The sequence below is a fragment of the Prunus persica genome, chromosome G6 (assembly GCF_000346465.2).
Source record: "Prunus persica cultivar Lovell chromosome G6, Prunus_persica_NCBIv2, whole genome shotgun sequence".
Lineage (NCBI taxonomy): Eukaryota > Viridiplantae > Streptophyta > Magnoliopsida > Rosales > Rosaceae > Prunus > Prunus persica.
In genome coordinates this window covers 29,026,600-29,046,533 of record NC_034014.1, presented here as the reverse complement: position 1 = coordinate 29,046,533, position 19,934 = coordinate 29,026,600, and the positions used below count along the sequence as shown (strand labels likewise).

Below are 19,934 nucleotides of genomic sequence, written 5' to 3'. Positions count from 1 at the left end.
ATTTTCACATAAATGGAGTGCTTGGGATGTTTTGAAATCATCAATATTCGTAAAGCAATTTGAAAACATTAATTAATATACGTAACTAATGCACATTTAAAAAATATATATTTTATTGAGTTTGTACTTAATTTGTTTTTAATCAAATAACAAATGTCATTAGCAAAAGAAAATGGGTATTGGGTGTTTTAATTTGGATAATAAAGAAAGAAAACAATTAACACGTGGACACGTGGACACGTCTTCATTGCAGTCTAAAACATCAAGGATAAGAAGGTCTTTTTACCTCGGTAAAAGGACTATTAACCCCTTGGCCTCATTCTACTATCTATTGTTGTGGGTTTGCCATCAAGGCCGAGGGGCTAGGGTTTCTTTCAGACAATCAAAGGCCCAAGGTTACGATCTCTCTAGAAAATCAGGGCCCAGGGCTAGGGTTGCGATAGAAGACCGAGGCCCGAGTTTATGGTTTGCTAGACAAACTTTTGCTTCTGTCTGTTTCTAGGATTTCATTTCTACTTTCGCGCGATCCGATCTTCTAGAGAAAGACAGATGCTAGCTTTCTGAGAATTACTAGCATCGTTTGGGTTTAGGCATTTCCCGGATGGGTATATATTCCTTCTTAATGAATATAATTCTTCTAGGCGACAATACACTCACGAGCTCTCTACGATGCCGTCCATAGGGGTGAGCACCGTTACCCTATCTTTTTGTTCGCACATTTTTCCCGTATTTATTCTAGGGTTTTGTATTTAGATCTCAAGAGGATGTGTTTTTGCTTAGGGAAACGACGGTGATGGCGAGAATGTACGAGATCTCGATGTTGCCGTCCGAGGGTTCCTCATTCTCGGCGTGATAATAGACTTGTGTTAATGAGGGTGAGCATCGTTGCCCTATTCTTATGTTCACACCTTTTCCTGTATTAATTCTAGGGTTCCTTTCCGTGATAGAAGAACGCATAGGGTTTCACTACACGCGGTGATACCTGATTGGCTTTAAATCTAATAGTTGTAGAAATAATAGCATTGAAACAATAAATGAAGTCTATGGAGTGGAGTCGAATTAGGGTTCTTCAATGTAGGGGTGCACCAGATGCATTTTTTAAATATTTGGTATCACAGAGAGCAGAGAGCGTTCTTCTGATCACCAACTTCATATCCGCCCTTATTTTGAGGACAAGAAATTGGTGGTGAAAAAATGAGAGCACTAATGAGTTTTCCTTTTCTATTTTTCTGTTTATATTTCCAACTTTATCTCGATCCAGAGTGAAAAAAAAGGTGGGGAAAAGGAGAAAAACCATTACATTATCTACATCTCAAGTATAGTTAATTTCCTGCTGAATCCAAATTTAAGTTTCTTTGAGCTCATTGCACAAACTATGTATTTTTTTAAGAGGTTTTGATTTTTCATTTTCTTTTGTAGCTTGTGTTTGAAAAAACATATGAATCTGGACTTTGGTTTCAAGGAAAGTCACTTTCTAAATCCCTTTCTGGAAAGGATGCTCCAAAAAATTTCTCATACAGGCACGATTATTTTATACTACCACCACTTGTTCCTGTTTCTTTACAATGTTGTTTCTTTACAATGTGTAGAATGATCTTATGTCTGCTCTTTAAGTGAGCTACCCTTTAAGCCTTATGATAGTTTCTTATGTCTTAAACTTTAAAGCATAACAAGATGTGGTACTACTGTAGAATTTTGTGACAAGCCCGTGGGAAGGAAAAGAGAAGCCTTTAGTAAAAGGACCTTCATCCTTCCATTCATATTTTTCCTCTCTCACTTACACACACACACACACAGTGACATTTCAATACTTATTTAGACTTTGTAAAAATATTCAATTTATCATTTAAGATTAAACCAAACCATTATTTATATAGGATATTAACCCTGCATCCCTTAAGCATTTCATTCAACTTCCTAGAGTTTGTTAGGGGTAACTGAAAGAACCTTTGGGTTTGAGTTATTCAAATAGATCCTATCTTATGTACTTGTTTTTTATTCTTTTTAAATTTTTAACCGTGACTAGGGATGGGCAATGGACACCCATGGGTACTAACAACCACCACTATCACTATTACCACCACCTAATTGGTATCCATTTGGGCCAATGGGTAACCCGTTGCCCATCCCTACCTACTTTACAAGTGGTGCCACAACACAGGGACAAGTATGATTTGATGGAAGTGTAATTTCCAAGATTCACACGAATGACAAAAAAACGCTGGTCTCCTTGCATTGCAGGCTCCAAAATATAGCAAGGAATCTGCAATTTGGGTTTGATTTACTTTTCAAGACCTCGACCTTTATCCTATTACAAATTACTTTAAACCTTCTATATGATAGAATTTTACCACTAATCTTTAGGGCTGTAGTACAAAATCGACAATGTTGGCTTTCGTGATCTGCAGAGATCCGTATCTGTGCTCTTCTTCTTTTGTGTGTCTGTGTGAATGCTCTAACATCCAGTTTCATATGTGACGCATATCAAACCTTTAGTTGATTGCATAACATGAATTTATTGTAATATATTTTATTCATTTCCTAACATGATTTTGATGAGTCATGCATGATGAGAAGACTGTCTTTTGCAGCACAGGATTATTTCTTAGTTGTAGAGCAGAGTAACTGCACTGTGATGTCAAAATAGACTGTTTTAATTGTATTTCCGTGTATTGGCAGGTATTCTTTTTGGTAAATGTTGTTTAAAATGAAGTTATGAATATACAAATGTAGTAATAGAGTATTTTAAAATGTTTCTTCAGGATGTTGTGTTCTGGTTTGCGATCTTTAACATTCAGTGGTTATCACACACCAAATGTTCGTCCTATGAGCTGCAGTAGTTCTATGTTCTTTTTTGTTATTGACATAACAAACTGTTCTTCCCATCATTCCCACTTGTTGCATTTTAACGCTAATTTTTTTTTATTCTATGGTTTTGTTGATATCCTTTTATATTGCTAGCTTTCGAGTTTGTACACATTTTAAAGACATTCATTCCTGAAATGCCAGCGCTGGAGTCTGTTACTGTTAGCCTTTTATTTTGTAGGTAATTTTTGAGGATTGATGTTTCATCTAGAGACGGGCAATGATGTTTTTTGTTAGTTCGTTCGTTAGTGTGACGCTTTCTTATGTTTGTTTGTTGTATCGTACACTTGCACATTCAGTAGTTATGCTTCGGTTCAACTTATTATTTTGCACACTGACCATCTGTTTTATTTCCGTCTTATTCCAATTGTTATTATTTCTGATGGTTCTAAGTGTTTTATTAATTGTTTAACTGTTTTTTTCCCAGGATATCTAAAACCAAAGGCTATGAGATTTCGCCTCAAATTTCCTTTTTGTTTTTTTGACTAATTTGATCTAATTTCAATCAAAACAAGTCTGTATAATATCAATTCTTTTATTTGAGTGATGCGGATTGTAGTTTTTACTTGCATTGTATGCATGGTTTTCTTTTTCTTTTGTTAGCCATTGGAACATAGATTAGGCCCAAAGATTTGTTGGATCGATACTTTAGACCCGCAATACTAAATTGGGCTAATCAATAGCCCATAAGCGATCAAAAAGGCCCACTAGAAAGCCCATAAGGATAACGGGCCCAATGAAGAGCCAATAAACCTCAAAATAGGCCCAAAGGAGTGCCAATAAAATACAAATTAAGCCCATAGTAGGGTCACAAAACGATAAAAAAGAACTCATAAAGGATTAATAAACGACAAAATAGGCCCAATGATGTACTTAAAACAACAAAATAGGCCCAATAAAGTGTCACTAAATGACACATTAGGCCCATAGAAGAGACGCTAAACGACAAATTAGGCCCAATGAAGCAACACTAAATGACAAAAGAGGCCCAAAAAGGTACCACTAAACAACAAACTAGGCCCAATAAGAAAACACTAAACGACAAATTAGGCCCAATGCAGAACGCTAAACGACAAAATAGGCCCAATAAGAAAACACTAAACGACAAAATAGGCCCAAAGAAAGAACGCTAAACGACAAAATAGGCCCAAGTAAGGATCCATAAACGACAAATTAGGTAATTTTGTCGTTTAGCGTGCTCATAGGGCCTAATTTGTCGTTTAGTGTTCTATCTTTGGCCTATTTTGTCGTTTAGTGTTTTTGGCCTCTTTTGTCGTTTAGTTGTTCCTCATAGGGCCGAATTTGTCGTTTAGTGTTTCCTCGGGCCTAGTTTGTCGTTTAGTGTGGGCCTTTTGGGCCTCTTTTGTCGTTTAGTTGTCCTTCATTGGGCCTAATTTGTCATTTAGTGTTTCTTCATTGGGCCTAGTTTGTCGTTTAGTGACACTTTATTGGGCCTGGTTTGTCGTTTAGTGACACTTTATTGGGCCTAATTTGTCGTTTAGTGACACTTTATTGGGCCTAGTTTGTCATTTAGTGACACTTTATAGGGCCTATCATGTTGTTTCAAGGTCTTCATGGGCCTGTTTTGTCGTTTAGTGGCCTTCTATTGGGCTTTTTTTGTCTGTTAGTGACCATCATCGGCCTCTTTTGTCGTTTACTGATCCTTTATGAGGGCCTTTTTGTCTTCTTGTGACCCTACTTTGGGCTTAATTTTTAGTTTAGTGGCCCCTCATTGGGCCTACTTTCACGTTTATTGGCCCACATTGGGCCTACTTTCATTTTTATTGGCCCCACATTGGGCCTACTTTGTCGTTTAGTAGCGCTTCAGCCCATTACCTTTATGGGCTTTCTAGTGGGCCTTTTTGATCGAATATGGGCCATTCATTGGCCCAATTTAGTATTGCGGGTCTGAAATATAGATCCAACAGATCTTTGGGCCAAACCTATGTTCCAAGTGGCTAACAAAAGAAAAAGAAAACCATGCACACAATCCAAGTAAAAACTACAATCCGCATCACTCAAATAAAAGAATTGATATTATACAGACTTGTTTTGATTAAAATTAGATCAAATTAGTTAAAAAAACAAAAAGGAAATTTGAGGCGAAATCCTCGTAGCCTCTGGTTTTAGATATCCTGGGAAAAAAACAGTTAAACAATTAATAAAAAAATTAGAACCATCAGAAATAATAACAAATGAAATAAGACGGAAATGAACCAGATAATAAAGTAACAAACAAACAAACATAAGAAAGCGTCACACTAACGAACAAAGTAACAAAAAACATTATTGCACGTCTCTAGAAGAAACATCAAACAGTAATAGACTCCAGCGCTGGCATTTCAGGAACGAATAATGTCTTGAAATTATGGACAAACAAGTGGGAATGATGGGAAGAACAGTTTGTTACGTCAATAACAACAAAGAACATAGAACTGCTGCAAGTCATAGGAAGAACATTTGGTGTGTGATAACCACTGAATGTTAAAGATCACAAACCAGAACACAACATCCTCAAGAAACATTTTAAAATACTCTATTACTACATTTGCATATTCATAACTTCATTTTAAACAAAATTTTACTACCAAAAAGAATCCCTGCCAATACAAGGAAATACAATTAAAACAAAAATTATATATGTTATATATCTTCCAGCTTTTACACAATCCAAAGGTATTGTCAACAGCAGATAACAAAAAATGAATGATAAACAGCTACTGTGAGAAATGATATCAAATTAAGCTTGATAAGTACCAACTACAACTAGGAAATATAACAGAACCCCAGAGAGAGAGACTGAATAGATTTCTAAGTTTATAACTGCCAATCTATCCTCAGTATATATTTGACAATGTGGGCAGATAAATTTTAGTTCTATGAAATTTACTGCTTCAAATGTTATTTCCATGGTAATAACCTATAAACATTGCTTGGGTGCATAGATGCAAAAGCAAATACTGAGAACTTCTGAGACTCCTTGCAGTCTCATCCTAACTTGAAAAGTTGAGAAGGGGAGAGTCTAATTAAAACACTCAGATTACTGACATTGCCTAGAACACTGTGTGCGACAATATTTGAATAATGCACTAACCCATTTATGATTTTTCACGTTCTAATGTCTTCCACCTCATGTTAGATTGAAAGTTAGAGAAACCCCATCATCTGATGTTCTCATTTTGTCGGAACATCAAGTTGTTGAACAGTCTAGTTATGCATGGTTATTAGACCATCCGATATTGCTACAAATGATTACTTTTAAATTCACCACGCCACCGTGTATCACTGATGTAATGTCACAATGTCCCGATTCCATATGTAAGATACCGTCCCCCACTCCCTCATATCAGAATATATCATTCAACAAAAATATGCTATTTCAAAGCGCTCCCATAATGCGTGCCAATTTTGTTTTTGTCAGATATATCGTTCAACTTTTCAAAAATACTATGCTATTTGTCTCAGGACACTTATTTTTGTTCATTTTGTTTCCATTTAAAAACAAAAAATGATATCTTACAAAATAAAAAACATACATCCACATGCTTGAATGAGTAAGGAGTAAAACCTTAAAGATAAGGGAAGGCCCGCTGTCAGTGCCTCTATCAATCCACATCGCACCCTATCGCATCTTGAGCAAGCTGCCAGGGAGTGTACCTGGAATGGAAGCAAACAGCGAACGCATTAATGCTTTGAATTAAAGACCAACCTACTAATTAATTCCTCAGGCATGTCGCTCCATCAAATAAAAAACAATGATCTCCGTAAACCATAAACCTAAGTAAACCCTAAATTTCAAAATCAACTTTGACGGGTCCTGGAACCCCCATACCTAACCCCATCAGATCTCTGGTCTTGGTGTTAATTACTACGCGATTTCAACGGTGAGCTCTTGAACGGATCCGATCGTGGATCAATGGCGGACATCGAGGCGTAAACCTCGCAAAACAAGAATCGCATTTGAGGAGCTTTTCTTCATGCCCCGCCGTCTCTCTCTTTCTTCACGCTCAACTCTCTGATCTACAACGAGGCTCCGATCACAGAGCCAATGCCATTGTTAGGATTTCCAGACCTTCTCTGTGTTTCTCATCTCTCATTTTCTCAGATCTGCTCTCACTCTCGCTTGGGACTCTGAGGGCCCGAGGGTTAACGTTTTATCATTTGCGAGATCAGGCGCCTTATAAGAAGGTTTTCTTCTTCATACGATGTCGTTTCCTTTTGTATTATAATTTAGAATTTGTAGAGTTAGTGGACTGGATTGGTTTGCTGAATTACCTCGACCCTGGACTTGGCCGCGTGTCCTCACTTTCAATTCACATTGGCCCATCCTTGTTTTTTTTTTTTGTCGAAATTGGGCCATCCTGTTGTATTAGTCCAGTAGTGATAGCCTTTCTAGCGACATGTCGTATGAAATTACTGATGACTCCCATGATTAATGATTTTTTTTTTTTTTGCATTTTTTTATTGGTCATGGGCGGAGTATGCCAACTTACCATTAGCCCATCTTGGACTCATTTTTTTAAACTGAAAAATAATTTGTGAGTTCAAAGTCCATTATTCGTGTTTGATAAAATTTATTTTTCACAGTTGTTTCTCTCTCTCTAGCTAATCCAAGTGATGGGTTTTTGAAACGTTTTTTGAGTGGGTTTTTTTATATCTTGACTCTTGAGGTAGGTGAAAAACGTTATTTCCATGCCTAGTTTACTCGATTTTGAGTTCAAAGTTTTATAATTTTAAAATAATTAAAAATTTTAATATCAAATAAGTTTTAAAATCTTAAAATTAATATTTGAAAACTCTTTCTTTTTTTTTTTTTGTCACACAAAAGAATCATATTTTTTATTTCATTTTTTTTTAGTAGAACACCAAACCAACTCTTAATTTTTCGATATGGGTTTCACTGCCGTAAAACAACCATGAGCTTTACATGTTCGAAATGTCATTTGAACTGAACACTAGGCAACATTAAACAATCGCCGTAAAAAGAGGAGAAAAGCGATCGACAGATGGATACGTGGCGACGTTTGAAGACATGACCATTGTACATTGGTTAATGTCCAAATGTCATTCGAAAGACATGGCCTTTATTGCATGCTACAGAAAGTTGAACGGCAGTGCTTTGAGCTTGAGGACAAGCGAGAAGAACCTTGTGAGCTTGAGAAAATTACAACCTTGGAGACGCTTGAGGTTGAAGAAGAAGAAGAAGAAGAAGCAGCTTGGCCTACTTGCTCCATAACTCCATAACTCCATTGCAAGAGAAAATCTTAAAAAACCCAACCCAAGGTTTGTCGAATAAGACCCTCATTCTCTCTTTCAATCTCGTCTCCTCTGTTTTAGGGTTTTCAGAAAATGAATCTTCTCTGCAGGGCTTAGGCTTAGCCATATTAGGGTTTTCTGCTTTTCTGCTTTTTACCACTTGAAAGTGGCAATGATTCCACCCACAATGCTTTCTCTGCTCTACCCTGTTACTCTGTTTTAGGGTTTTGGAAACTAGGCACTAGGCTTTTCTTTCTAATTTGCTTCTACTTTTCTTACTCTTTGTATTCTACCACCACGTCGTCTGTAACAAGTTTGGTCCTTTTACAGGAGAAGCAGCCCAACAATGGATAAGAAAGCTTTCAACTTGGAAGAATTAGAGTTGAAGCAGAGGAAGCTCGCCCTGCCATTGAAGGACCTTTTGGACTATTTTGATTCCTTCCGGAATGGGCTCCTCACCAGATTGCAAGAGGTACAGGATCACGAGAAGCAAATGGGGGTCTTAGAGAACCAAGTGCAAGCAAAAGCCAACGAATTGCATGGAATTGAGAGGTTGATTGAAGAGAAATTAAAAGAGGTCGAATCGGGCACGGAGCACTTGCGCTCTCTTCAGTTATTGATTAAAGAGCATGATGAAGAGATTTCTGTTAAGGAGAAGCGATTTTCGGATGTTCAGAGATGGGTTGGAGAGAAGGAGAAAGAGTATTATTCTATTGGAAAAAGTATTAATTGGGGAACAAGTAAATTGAATTGGTATGAGAAAACAGTAGAAGAGAAGTCAAAGTTTGTTGAGTCTAAGGAGAAGGAATTAAGAGAGGTTCAAAGACTTTTAAACAAGTACTCTGAGGACATTCAGTTGAAGGAGAGGCAACTAAATGAGATTTTGGGGTCAATTGAGAAGCAGAACAAAATATTTGCTTTGAAAGAAGAGAAAATTAAAGAAGCACGAAGATTGGTTGATGAATGTGACAAGGAGATGAAATTGAAAAAGGAGAAACTTGGATTGATTCAGAAATCGATAGTGGAATTCTCTAAGACAATCGAATCGAAAGATAAAATAATTAGGGGAATGGATTTGAAAGTGAAAGATTTTTCTTTGCATAAGAAATCAATGGAGGAGTTGTTCTGTAAACTTGAATTGAAAGAGAAACAATTTGAGTCAAAAGTTGAGGAACTTAGTCTGATTGAAAAGGGGGTGACTGATTGCCTCAATGAGGTTCAGTTGAAAGAAAACCATTTAGATTCGCTTGAACAGTTGATACAAGAATGTGGGAAGCATTTGGATTCACAAGAAAAGTCATTACAAGAATGCTCCAATGGTCTTGAAAAGAGAGAGAGGAAACTGGAGCAATGGACCAGAGAACTTGAATTGAAACAACAGCAAATCAATTCAATTCGAAAATCCACCAAAGAACACACCCAAACTCTGGAATATACCCATGCTAACATTGCCACTATTCCTTCTTCTGCAAGTAATCAATCTAGCATCAATAGGGATGGTAGATGCTTGTTGTTGCTCATGAATGAGCATTTGAAGAGAATTGCTTTATTGTCTAGCGAAATGTCTGCTCATCTTAAAGCATCATCAGACCCAGCAGAATTGGTTTTAGATGCAATGGAAGAGTTTTACCCTTCAAATTCGGCCGTGGACAAAATGAAATTTGATTTTGATCTGACAGTTATTAGAAGGAGTTGTGTTCTTCTGTTGCAGGAGTTAAAGAGGTTGTCACCACAGATTAATCATCAGGTGAGAGAAAAAGCAATTAAGTTGGCAGCTGATTGGAAGGATAAGATGACAGTGGCGGCTGAGAATGTCTTGGAGGTTTTAGGTTTTTTGTGGCTTCTTACTGCGTTTGAGTTGACCTCTACTTATGATGCGAGGGAGCTTCAAAGTCTTCTTGCTGTAGTTACTCAACCGGAAGATGCAACTGACCTATCCCAGGCCCTTGGCATCACAAATAAGACACCTGGTAAGCTCTTTTATATTTATTTTTCATAGTTATATCTGAGTTTCTTATTGGTATAATACTCTCTTGTTTCTGAATATATACACACCCACACTTGTAGTACAATTCTCTAGAGTACACTGCCCCAAACTTGATCTTCTAATTAAATTCTCAATGTTTGAAGAATCATATGGGTTATTTATCATATTTCTTACCCTTGTTAAGTCAATAGTGGCACATAATCCTGTAAATTTCTTTTGATATATTAAAGTCGAAATTATTTGCTTACTAACCAATGCATTTCCTTTTCTGTGTTTCTTTTTGCAATTGCATAGCAGGTAGCACCCTTTCATTCCCTGTTAAAACAGAGGAACCAGAATCCTCACAAGTCAGAAATGTAGCAACTTCTCCTTCTCCAAATTTTCAACCAAGCGCCACCACAGCTGAAAGGAATTTGCAGGGGTGTATAAAAGAGCATTTAAGTGGATATAATTTAGTACAAAACGAAATGTTTGATGCTCTACGAATGTCATTCAACCCAGAAAAACTTGTTTTGAACCTGATGAAAACATCTCTTGATCAATATTGGAAAAAAGGAGATGTTGGTTTTGAAGCAACTCTCATGAAGATCCACATTCCCCTGTTGAAGGAGCTGATGAAAGTCTTACCGCATGTTAGAGATCATGTGAAAGAAGATGCAATAGAGCTAGCAGTTCAGTGGAAAGAAAGACTGAGATCTGATTCTGAAAATTCACTGGAGATTTTTTCTTTTCTGCAGTTTATAGCTACATATGGATTGCTTTCTTTCTTGAATGGAGATGAAATTTTAAAGCTTCTTGGCATGATTTCTCAGCATAAACAGGCCCTAGAATTACATCAAATGCTTGGTTTTTCTGATAAGATCCCTGGTAAGTTTCTTGAAAATTGGCTTTCATAGTGTGATGTTTGTGTTCCACTACATTAATCTGCAGTTCACAATATTTTGGCTATTGGTGTTTGTAATTATGAGTGTCCTAGATGCCATTCTTATGTACATAGTGCTGGGGTGATAGCTTGGGGTTGGTATACTGCCTTAAGAAGTTAATGGGCCGAATATTAGCAAATGGTGTGAACGTGATTGATAAACCTATGATAAACTTCATGAGTCGATATAATTATGGAAATGTACAATGAGGTTATGTAAGATATTGTTTATTACAGACTGATCTTGTTGGAATATATTATATATTTTTAAGTGAACGTTTTATAACTGTGGTTCTGAAGCTCAGTAAATCTCCGCAAATTATCTTTTGATTGGTTTGATATTTAGTTTGACAAGAACAATGTCCTCTTACATCACTGGCATTCTGTGTCCTCTATTTAGTATTGTGTTCTGATTTCTTCTTTTCCACCCTACATATGTTTTCTCTTCTTTATGCTTTTTTTTTCTTTTCTTTTTTAGTACAAGCGATTGGGGGAGGGGGGTTTACACAAATATTCATTAGGTGCCTGGGAGTTTTCGAACTTATGCCCACATGGGTGAAGGTGGAAAAGCTCAACCAACTGAGCTATACCTCTAACATTAACCTCTTTACGTTTGCTTGGTGATACTGTGTAATTCTCCTTTTGAAACTTATCTGGAGCAATTTGATCAATCCTGCAATTTTCTTTTACATGTTGCAGATTTTATTCAGAATCTTATTGAAAGGAAGCAACTGATTGAGGCTGTTAGATTTATTTGCACCTTCGAGGTAGTTGACAAGTTCCCGCCAGTACGACTCCTAAAAGAATATGTGGAAGATGCAAGGAAGTCGTACTGGACAAAATGGATGGAAAAAAAAGCACAAAATGAAAAGGTACATTTATTTTGGACATCAAATAACGCTTCTTAAATAGTTAAATCTAGGATCATTCTCAGTGTAAATATACATCTACCAAGTGTTATTTTTCCTCACAGGATACTGTTGTAAAAGACCAAATAGCTGATCTTAGAGCTGTGATTCAATGCATCAAAGATTACAATCTTGAGTCTGAATACCCATCCAAGGACATCGAGTCAGAAATTCTTCAGCTGGGAAAACTAAAGGAGTGTTGGAGACCTCTACAGATATCTTTTACCTCGAAGTTGGGACCACGAGAACATGAAGAAAGGAAGAAGCGTAGTACTAGCACTTCTGCCCCCAAGTTTCAACCACCAGAGAAACGTCAAAATATAAGTTATCCGACACCTCTAGCAGTTTTTCCTAGACCTTATGCATTGCCAACTTTCAACAGTGACTCGTCTCAGCTCTATGAAAACTATGGACACCCTGGGCGGTTTGGTATGGCTGCCAACGACCATCAAATTGGTGCTAATGGTACCATGAAGTTAAGTTCGTCATCTCTGCTGCATGAAACTGGTGCAGATAAGTTTGGTATGGTGGCCAACAACCAAGAAACTGGTGCTAATTTTGGTGCAGTGGAGTTAAGTTCGTCATCTCGGCTGTATGAAAATTACAGACAACCTGCACAGTTTCGTATGGCTGCCGTTGCCAACGAACATGAGACCAGTGCTAATTTTGGTGCCATGGAGTTAAGTTCATCATCTCTGCTGTATGAAACTTATGGACACCCTGCACAGTTTCGTATGGCTGCCGCGAACAACGACCATGAAATCGGCACTAATTTTAGTGCCATGCAGAATGCTGGGCTACCTCACTCCCATCACTTGTTGCCCAACACTCATAGTTATGACCCTAATCAAATATAGTAGGAACCTTCCACACATTTAAACTTTGAAGGACCAGTTTATGGTGCTGATTTTAGAGACCTTCAATTGCATCTATGGCACAACTTTTGGTAGGCATCCAGCCTGTTTTGTTTTCTGGTTTGCATTACTTCCATTTAGGGGAAGTGTTTTGTTGTACAAAGTTCAAACCCTTGGGGTCGTCAAATAAAATGCTTTTTTCCTAATTTGATGCTAAATCATAGGTTTTATTTACATTGTGCAAAAGGCTGCCATACTATGAACTTTTTGTAGCTGTTAACTCAATACTAGAAATGATTTATTTCTCAAAATAAAAAAGATGGGGCTGGTTTTTTTATTTATTTATTTTAACAAAGTAATATTCTAAACTACTCAAAGATCTCTAATATACAACGTCTTGATTCACTGCTCTAATTCACTTCTACAAAAGATTATGGCTTATTAACATCATCTTATTTATAAACAAAATAAATAAATTTGAATTGTATATCATCCTTTTTATTTTTATTTTGTTGGTAAAGATGCTTTATCAACCAAAAATAAATAAATAAATCCCAAGTCAAACAGGAGATTAATTAAGCGCTAAAAATCCCAAGCCAAACAGGTGGCAGATAACTGTACGCAAATAAGATTTTATTTCTAATCTGTCCGTTTGTCAAACTTTTAAACCAACGGCTCAGATGGAATTTACGAGAAGTAAGGATTTGAGAGCGCAATTTGTAGTTGTAGAGACTGATCTGCATGAGCCATTAGTCATAACAGAGCTCTGAGCTTGTGAACGTTGTGTTGAAGAAGAAGCTAAGCTAGGCCTCCTTCCTCCACAGTCGTCTATTTCAAGCTTCAAGCTGAAACGCCAAACTCAAGGTATGTGATGTCATTATCTGATAGCCTTTCACTCTCTTTCAGCATCTGATTTTAGGATTCTTTTAGAAAATGAAAATGAATCGTCCCTGACGTACAGGCACTGTAGGGTTTTCTCTTTTTTTTTTTTCTTTTTTTTTTCTTTTTTAAAGTTTGAGTCTTTATTCTCCATTAACACGGCGTTGACAACATTTAGGGTCTTTTAAAGACGAAGGAGACGAAAAATGGAAAATTTAGCCTCAGGTCTGAAAGGACAGAGTTGAAGCAGAGCAATCTCGCCCTGCAGTGGAAGGGCCTTTTGGGTCACATTGACACCCGATTCCAAAAGCTCCAGGACGAGTTCGACTCGGAACGTAACTCGCTCCAGACCCGGTTCCAAGAGCTCCAAGACCAGTTTGACTTGGAACAGAACTCGCCACAGGCCCGATACCAGGAGCTTGAGGACCGCGAGAAGGAATTGGAAGAGAAAGTTTTCAGCTTTCACTCGAAAATGGAATCCAAAGCCCAGGAATTACATGGAATTGAGAGATTGACAGAAGAGAGAATAAAAGAGGTTGATGTTACAGAGAAACGACTAGTGGAAGTTGAGAAATTGGTTAAAGAGAAGGAGACGAAGTGTGATTTGATCCAAAAAAGCATCGAAGAGGGCACTGAGAAATTGTGTTGGGTTCGTAAAAGTTTGGAAGAGAGGTCCAAAGAGCTTGAGATTAAGGAGGAGGAAGTGACAGGGGCTCAAGGAGTGTTGAACGCTTTTCGTGAGGATATTGAATTGAACCGGAGGCAACTAAATGCGATTAGGGGGTCTGTTGAGAAGGAGAAGAACGTGTTGGTTTTGAAACAAGAGGGGGTTAAAGCAGCGGGTAAATCTCTTGAAGAATGTCACAAAGAAATTAAACTGAAAAAGGAGAGACTTTGTCTGATTCAGAAAGTAATGGTGCAATGCTCTAATTCACTCCAATCTAGAGAGAAAACAATCAGGGAAATGGAGTTGAAGGTGAAAGATTATGGTTTGCTTAAGAAATCCATGGAGGAATGGTCCTGTAAACTTGAATCGAAGGAGAGGGAACTTGAAGGATGGGTTGAGAAGTTTGAATTAAGAAACAAACAAGTTGAGTCAAAATTTGAGGAACTCAATTTGATTCATAACAGGGCTAATGAATACCTCAATGAGGTTGAGGTGCAAGTAAATCATTTTGATTCACTCACGCCAAAAACATTTGGATTCAGAAGCACTAGAACATTCCCATGGACTTGAAATGAAAGAGAGGCAACTTGAAAAACAGGCCAAAGAGCTTGAGTTGAAACAAAAACAATTTGATTTGATGATTCAAGAACGCCAAAAGGAATTGGATTCACAAGAAAAGTTGTTACAAGAACAGGCCAAGGAGCTTGAATTGAAACAAAAACAATTTGATTTGATGATTCAAAAACGCCAAAGGGATTTGGATTCACAAGACAAGTTGTTACAAGAACAGGCCAAAGAGATTGAATTGAAACAAAAACAATTTGATTTGATGATTCAAGAACGCCAAAAGCATTTGGAGTCGGAAGAAAAATTGTTACAAGAACAGGCCAAAGAGCTTGAATTGAAACAAAAACAATTTGATTCAACTCAAAAATCCATGGAGACCAATGTTCCTTCTTCCTCCAGTATTCAGTCAAGCGCCAACAGGAATGGTAGAGGCTTGCAATTGCTCATGAATGAGAATTTGAAGAGAATTGACTTAGTGGGTAGAGAAATCTCAGGTGTTCTTCAGGCGTCATCTGACCCAGCGAAATTGGTTTTGGATGCAATGCAAGGGTTTTACCCTTCAAATTTGAATGTGGACAACCAGGAGTTTGATTATGATTTGAGAGTTATTAGGAGGAGTTGTCTTCTTTTGCTACAGGAGTTGAAGAGATTCTCACCACAAATTAATCCTCATGTGAGAGACAAAGCAATGGAGTTGGCAGCTGATTGGAAGGCTAAGATAAAGGTGGCAACTGAAAATTGGTTGGAGATTTTGGGCTTTTTGCGGCTTGTTTCTACATATGAATTCACCACTGCTTATGATGCGAAAGAGCTTCAAACTCTACTTGCTATAGTTGTTAAGCAAGATCAGGCTACTGAATTTTGCCAGGCCTTTGGTATCACAAACAAGGCACCTGGTAAGGTCTTTTTTTTATAATGTTATTTATATTTTTCATTTTAGAGTTGCAGAGCGGACATTTACTTTATGAAGTTGTTGCAAGCAATGATTTTTAAACATATTTCAAAGCAATTGTTACCTTGTGGACCTTCTTGTTATATTCTGCCACGATGATATTTTATATTGCAAACGATTTTTGGGCTGTATATTCTAGTAAGTAAATACTCTATTTTTTTCTGTCCTGAAAAACTTGAACAATTTATTTGTCCCTATTTCATAACTGTGTTGTTCAAGGCTTTTAGCATCTGTTGCATGTTTTCTTCTCTTTAGTAGACATATGTGGTGCCGCATATACTCTTTTGATTATTTCATCCTTGATCTTGATATTGCAAGGTTTGCATAAACTTCTAAATTGATCTTTTAGGCAGTCTCTATCTCCAATTGCACATAATGCCATCGGATTTCTGACACATGCAAAGTAAACATTTTGTTATTTACCTTTGGTTTCGCTTGGTAAGTTTTGAACCTAATGGCTATGCCTACCCACACACGACACTGCTTACCACTTGAGTCACAGCACAAGTAGCACATAATGCTGTAAATATATTTTGATATGTTAAATTCAAAACTTTTCACTCACTATACTGCCTTTTCTTTGTTTCTTTTTGCAATTGCATAGTTGGCAACATCGTTTCTTTACCTGTCAAAATTGATGAACCAGAATGTTTACCGGTCAGAAGCGCATCAACTTCACCTTCTCCAAATCTTCAACTAAGTGCCACCACAGATGCAAGGAATTTGCAGGGCTCTCCAAATGAGCATTTAAGTGGAAAACAGTCGGGGCATATCGAAATGTTTGATGCTCTGCAAATGTCATTAAACCCAGAAAACTCGTTTTGAAGCTGGTGCAAGCATCTTTAACTGAGCACTGGCAAATTGGGCATGTTGGTTCCAAAGAAGTTGTCATGAAGAAGAACATTTCCATTTTGAATGATCTAACTAGAGTCAACCGCATGTTGGACTTGATGTGAAAAAAGATGCAATAAGCCTAGCAGTCCAGTGGCAAGAAAAAATGAGAGCAGATACCGAAAATTCGTTGGAGATTTTGGGTTTTTTGCAGTTTGTAGCTGCATATGGATTGCTCTCAACCTTAAACGGAGATGAGATTGTAAAACTTCTTGGGATGATTTGTCAGCATGCACAGGCTCTTGAATTATGCGAGGAACTTGGTTTTGCAGATAAGATCCCTGGTAAGTTTCTTAAAAATGGACTTTCATAATGTGATGTTTGTGTTCCACTACCATTGCTCTTATTTTCCTTGTATTTTTATTAATTTCTTTCTGCAACTTACCAAATTTTGGCTATAGGGTTTGTAACTATGAGTGTCCTAGATGCTTTTCTTGTGTCTATTGTGCTAGGGTGATATATTTCTGTTGGTTTTGTACTGCCTTCCAGAGTTAATTGGTCGAGTATTCGCAAATGGCTTGAAGATGATTGATAAGCCTATAGGCTATAATATTATGAAAATGTACATGAAGTTAAGAGATTGTTTACAGGCTAGACTGATTTTGCTGGGATCTTTTACATATTGTAAGCAAAAGTCTCAGTAAATTTCCACACAACTGTATCTTTTGATTGGTTTGGTATTTTGTTTGTCGGGAACAGTTGTCCTCTCCTTGGATGAGAGTTTCATGGATCGTGTTCTTGCATCACTGGCATTCTGTATTTTGCTTGCATTCCAATTTCTTATTTCCCATCCTTAATATGTTTACTTCTGTTAGTGCATTTTCTAATAGTAACTTCTGTAAGTTTGGGTGGTTGTTATGCTAATGCCATTCTCGTATTGGAACTTCTCTGGAGCAGTTTGATGAGTCCTACAACATTGTTTTGAACCTAACAGATTTTGTTCAGGATCTTATTGAAAGGAAGCAACTCTTTGAGGCAGTTAAGACTTATCTGCACCTTCAAGTTAATTGACACGTTCCAGCCAGTATTACTCTTAAAAAAATATGTGGAGGATGCAAAAAGGTCTTACAGGACAGCATTGCTGGAAGGACCTTTTTCTTTATTTTTGGTCTGAATCCTCACTCTTCTTTGGACATCCAATAGATGCTTCTTAAATAGTTAAATCCAGGACTATCCTCAATGTAAATGTATATAATTGAAGGCTTATGTTTGCTCACAGGGTGTGCTTGTACACAAGCATATTGCTGATTTTAGAGCTGTGGTTCAATGCCTCAAAGATAACAACCTCGAGTCTGATTTCTTAGCCAAGGACGTGGAAACGGAGATAGCTGTGCTGGAAACACTGAAGAAGAGTATGAGAAGTTCGGTGAAACATAGTAACGAGACTCAACCACTTCAACTGCGTCAAAGTAAGCGTCTCAGAGAGCTGAATGAGCGACTATGATGGACAAGTGTATATATTTTTGTTATGCTGAAAACCATCCCTGTAGTATTAAGTTATTAACCTTGAATCACCACTAATTCTACTGATGCCAAAATGCTGTTAGGTTGTGTGGTATGTATGTATGTACCTAATTTGGCAACAAGCCTATACTGTGTTAGCCCTCCAGTAAAATCTTTCTTTGTTCATTTAGATTCTCATCTTTGCAATGCCAGTGGATTAATTCAATTCGAAATTTTCTTGTTCGAAGAAGACAATGGTTTTTCCATAATTTGCTGTTCCTTTCTTAATTTGTCTTCTTCGAAACATATATCAAAAGCCTGGTCTGGCTTTCCAATCTTCACTATAAATTATAATATAATATTTATAGTGGATCAGACTTTAGCATTATTTTGACCTCACCTCGTAGTGAAGATAAGATGATGGCATGTAAGGTATCATGTATGTAGCCCAGCAGATTTCCGCGCACATGCAGCAGCTCAGTGGATTTCACACTACAAAACACCCTCCAAATTACAGGGTCATTTTTAAGTTCATATCGATTTTTAGTGACATTTACAAGTACATACTCAAATTCCTGAAAAACTTTCAGTTTTTTCATTTCGTTGCATAAATTATTAATAAGTTTGTTAAATGCTGATGTGTTAAACATAAAACCTCTTTTTTAATTACATGGACTTTATATAGGCAAAACAATAATAAACAATTCCTTATATTTAAAAATAGTTTAAAAAAACAATGATATTTTTTAAAAAATTTAATAAAAACAATATGCTGCCGCCCAAAAAACCACCCAACCACCTCCTTCTCCCTCAGTCCTCTCCTCCTAGCCCCAGCCAATACCAGAGCCGTAGCCACCTCCCCCCTCTCTCTGTCTCCGTCTCTACGTGGAGTCGGAGACACAACATGGAGCCAATAGATCTGGACCCCCTCGTTCCGATAGCGAGGTTGACAATTCGAGGAGGAGATATGCGCGTCGTCGGAGACGTAATGGCAGATTCGGCATATGGATTCTTGAAGACGTCGCTCAGTTTTCGAGGTCAGCAACGGCCCAACCACCTGGGTTTTGTAGATCAAAGGTTCACGACGGTGCCAGATGACGTTGTGGGGGGTTGAGTTCGGGTTTGTGTCGGCATCTGGGTTGTGGTGAGAAATCGATCAACGAGGGTGACACCAGTTTTTTCGTGAAGGACGATGGGATGATGATAGTACTATATACACTGAATTTTTATATTTTTTGGTGTTTCCAGTTCCAAAAATGGATGAGAGTTGGTTCTCTGACATGATCTCTCAGCACTGGTTATAGAGTTCCTATTGATCCTATCATCTTCCACTCTAAGTGAGCTTGGATTAAATTGTGAGTGGAGTTTTGCTCACTTGCTTTAAATGTACTGTCTTGTTTAATTTTTTGGTTTATTGTTTGCCAGAACCCTCCTCTGGGGCAGTGTTCTTCATGTATATCTTGTAATTGTCTATATTATGAATGGATCTATTTGTTTCTCCCCAAAAAAAAAAATTTATTGCATCATGTTCCTGTAAAAATAGATAACAAGGTTTTTATTACAAATGGTATTTGAGGTTTGCGAAATTATCATCTTTGGTCCTTTATATTTTTTTTCTGACATTATTGGTCATTTATGTTACACTTCACACATCAATTTGGTCATAATATTAGGTTCCGTCAAAATTTCTGTTAAATTGCTAACGTGGCACGTATGTAGTTTACATATCTAATGAGATAATGC

The 19,934-nt window shown here is 37.3% G+C and overlaps 2 protein-coding genes, 2 long non-coding RNA genes and 1 pseudogene across 5 annotated transcripts; 4 read left to right on the top strand and 1 right to left on the bottom strand.

The window, feature by feature from the left end:
- LOC18773548 lies at positions 635–3,467 on the top strand. Its single transcript, XR_002272390.1, has 3 exons — positions 635–684; positions 781–875; positions 1,420–3,467. It is a non-coding gene; the product is annotated as an uncharacterized LOC18773548 (long non-coding RNA).
- LOC109949963 lies at positions 4,862–7,032 on the bottom strand. Its single transcript, XR_002272287.1, has 3 exons — positions 6,698–7,032; positions 6,434–6,522; positions 4,862–5,000 (listed from the first exon to the last, which is right to left on the bottom strand). It is a non-coding gene; the product is annotated as an uncharacterized LOC109949963 (long non-coding RNA).
- On the top strand, positions 7,886–12,960 carry LOC18773808. 2 transcript variants are annotated; one of them, XM_020567112.1, is made up of 5 exons: positions 7,886–8,148; positions 8,452–10,091; positions 10,406–10,975; positions 11,730–11,902; positions 12,004–12,960. In XM_020567112.1, the coding sequence occupies exons 2-5, from the start codon at positions 8,468–8,470 to the stop codon at positions 12,793–12,795; spliced, it is 3,159 nt and encodes a 1,052-aa protein (XP_020422701.1). In that variant the 5' UTR covers positions 7,886–8,148; positions 8,452–8,467; the 3' UTR covers positions 12,796–12,960. The 2 variants fall into 2 exon arrangements, with proteins under 2 accessions (XP_020422701.1, XP_020422700.1); XM_020567111.1 differs by having other exon boundaries at positions 10,403–10,975.
- Positions 12,870–14,930, top strand: LOC109949757 (chromosome partition protein Smc-like). The gene is made up of 2 exons (XM_020565909.1): positions 12,870–12,884; positions 13,850–14,930. Exons 1-2 carry the CDS (start codon positions 12,870–12,872, stop codon positions 14,906–14,908), a joined length of 1,074 nt encoding a protein of 357 aa, XP_020421498.1. The 3' UTR covers positions 14,909–14,930.
- Positions 14,889–18,381, top strand: LOC18774265 (annotated as a pseudogene).

Bases quoted from the DNA above. Each gene is read 5' to 3' on its own strand.
- LOC18773808 (XM_020567111.1), top strand. From the start codon at position 8,468: ATGGATAAGAAAGCTTTCAACTTGGAAGAATTAGAGTTGAAGCAGAGG. The intron at 10,092-10,402 runs GTAAGCTCTTTT...GCAATTGCATAG, and splicing joins CATCACAAATAAGACACCTG to CAGGTAGCACCCTTTCATTC. The intron at 10,976-11,729 runs GTAAGTTTCTTG...TACATGTTGCAG, and splicing joins TTTTTCTGATAAGATCCCTG to ATTTTATTCAGAATCTTATT.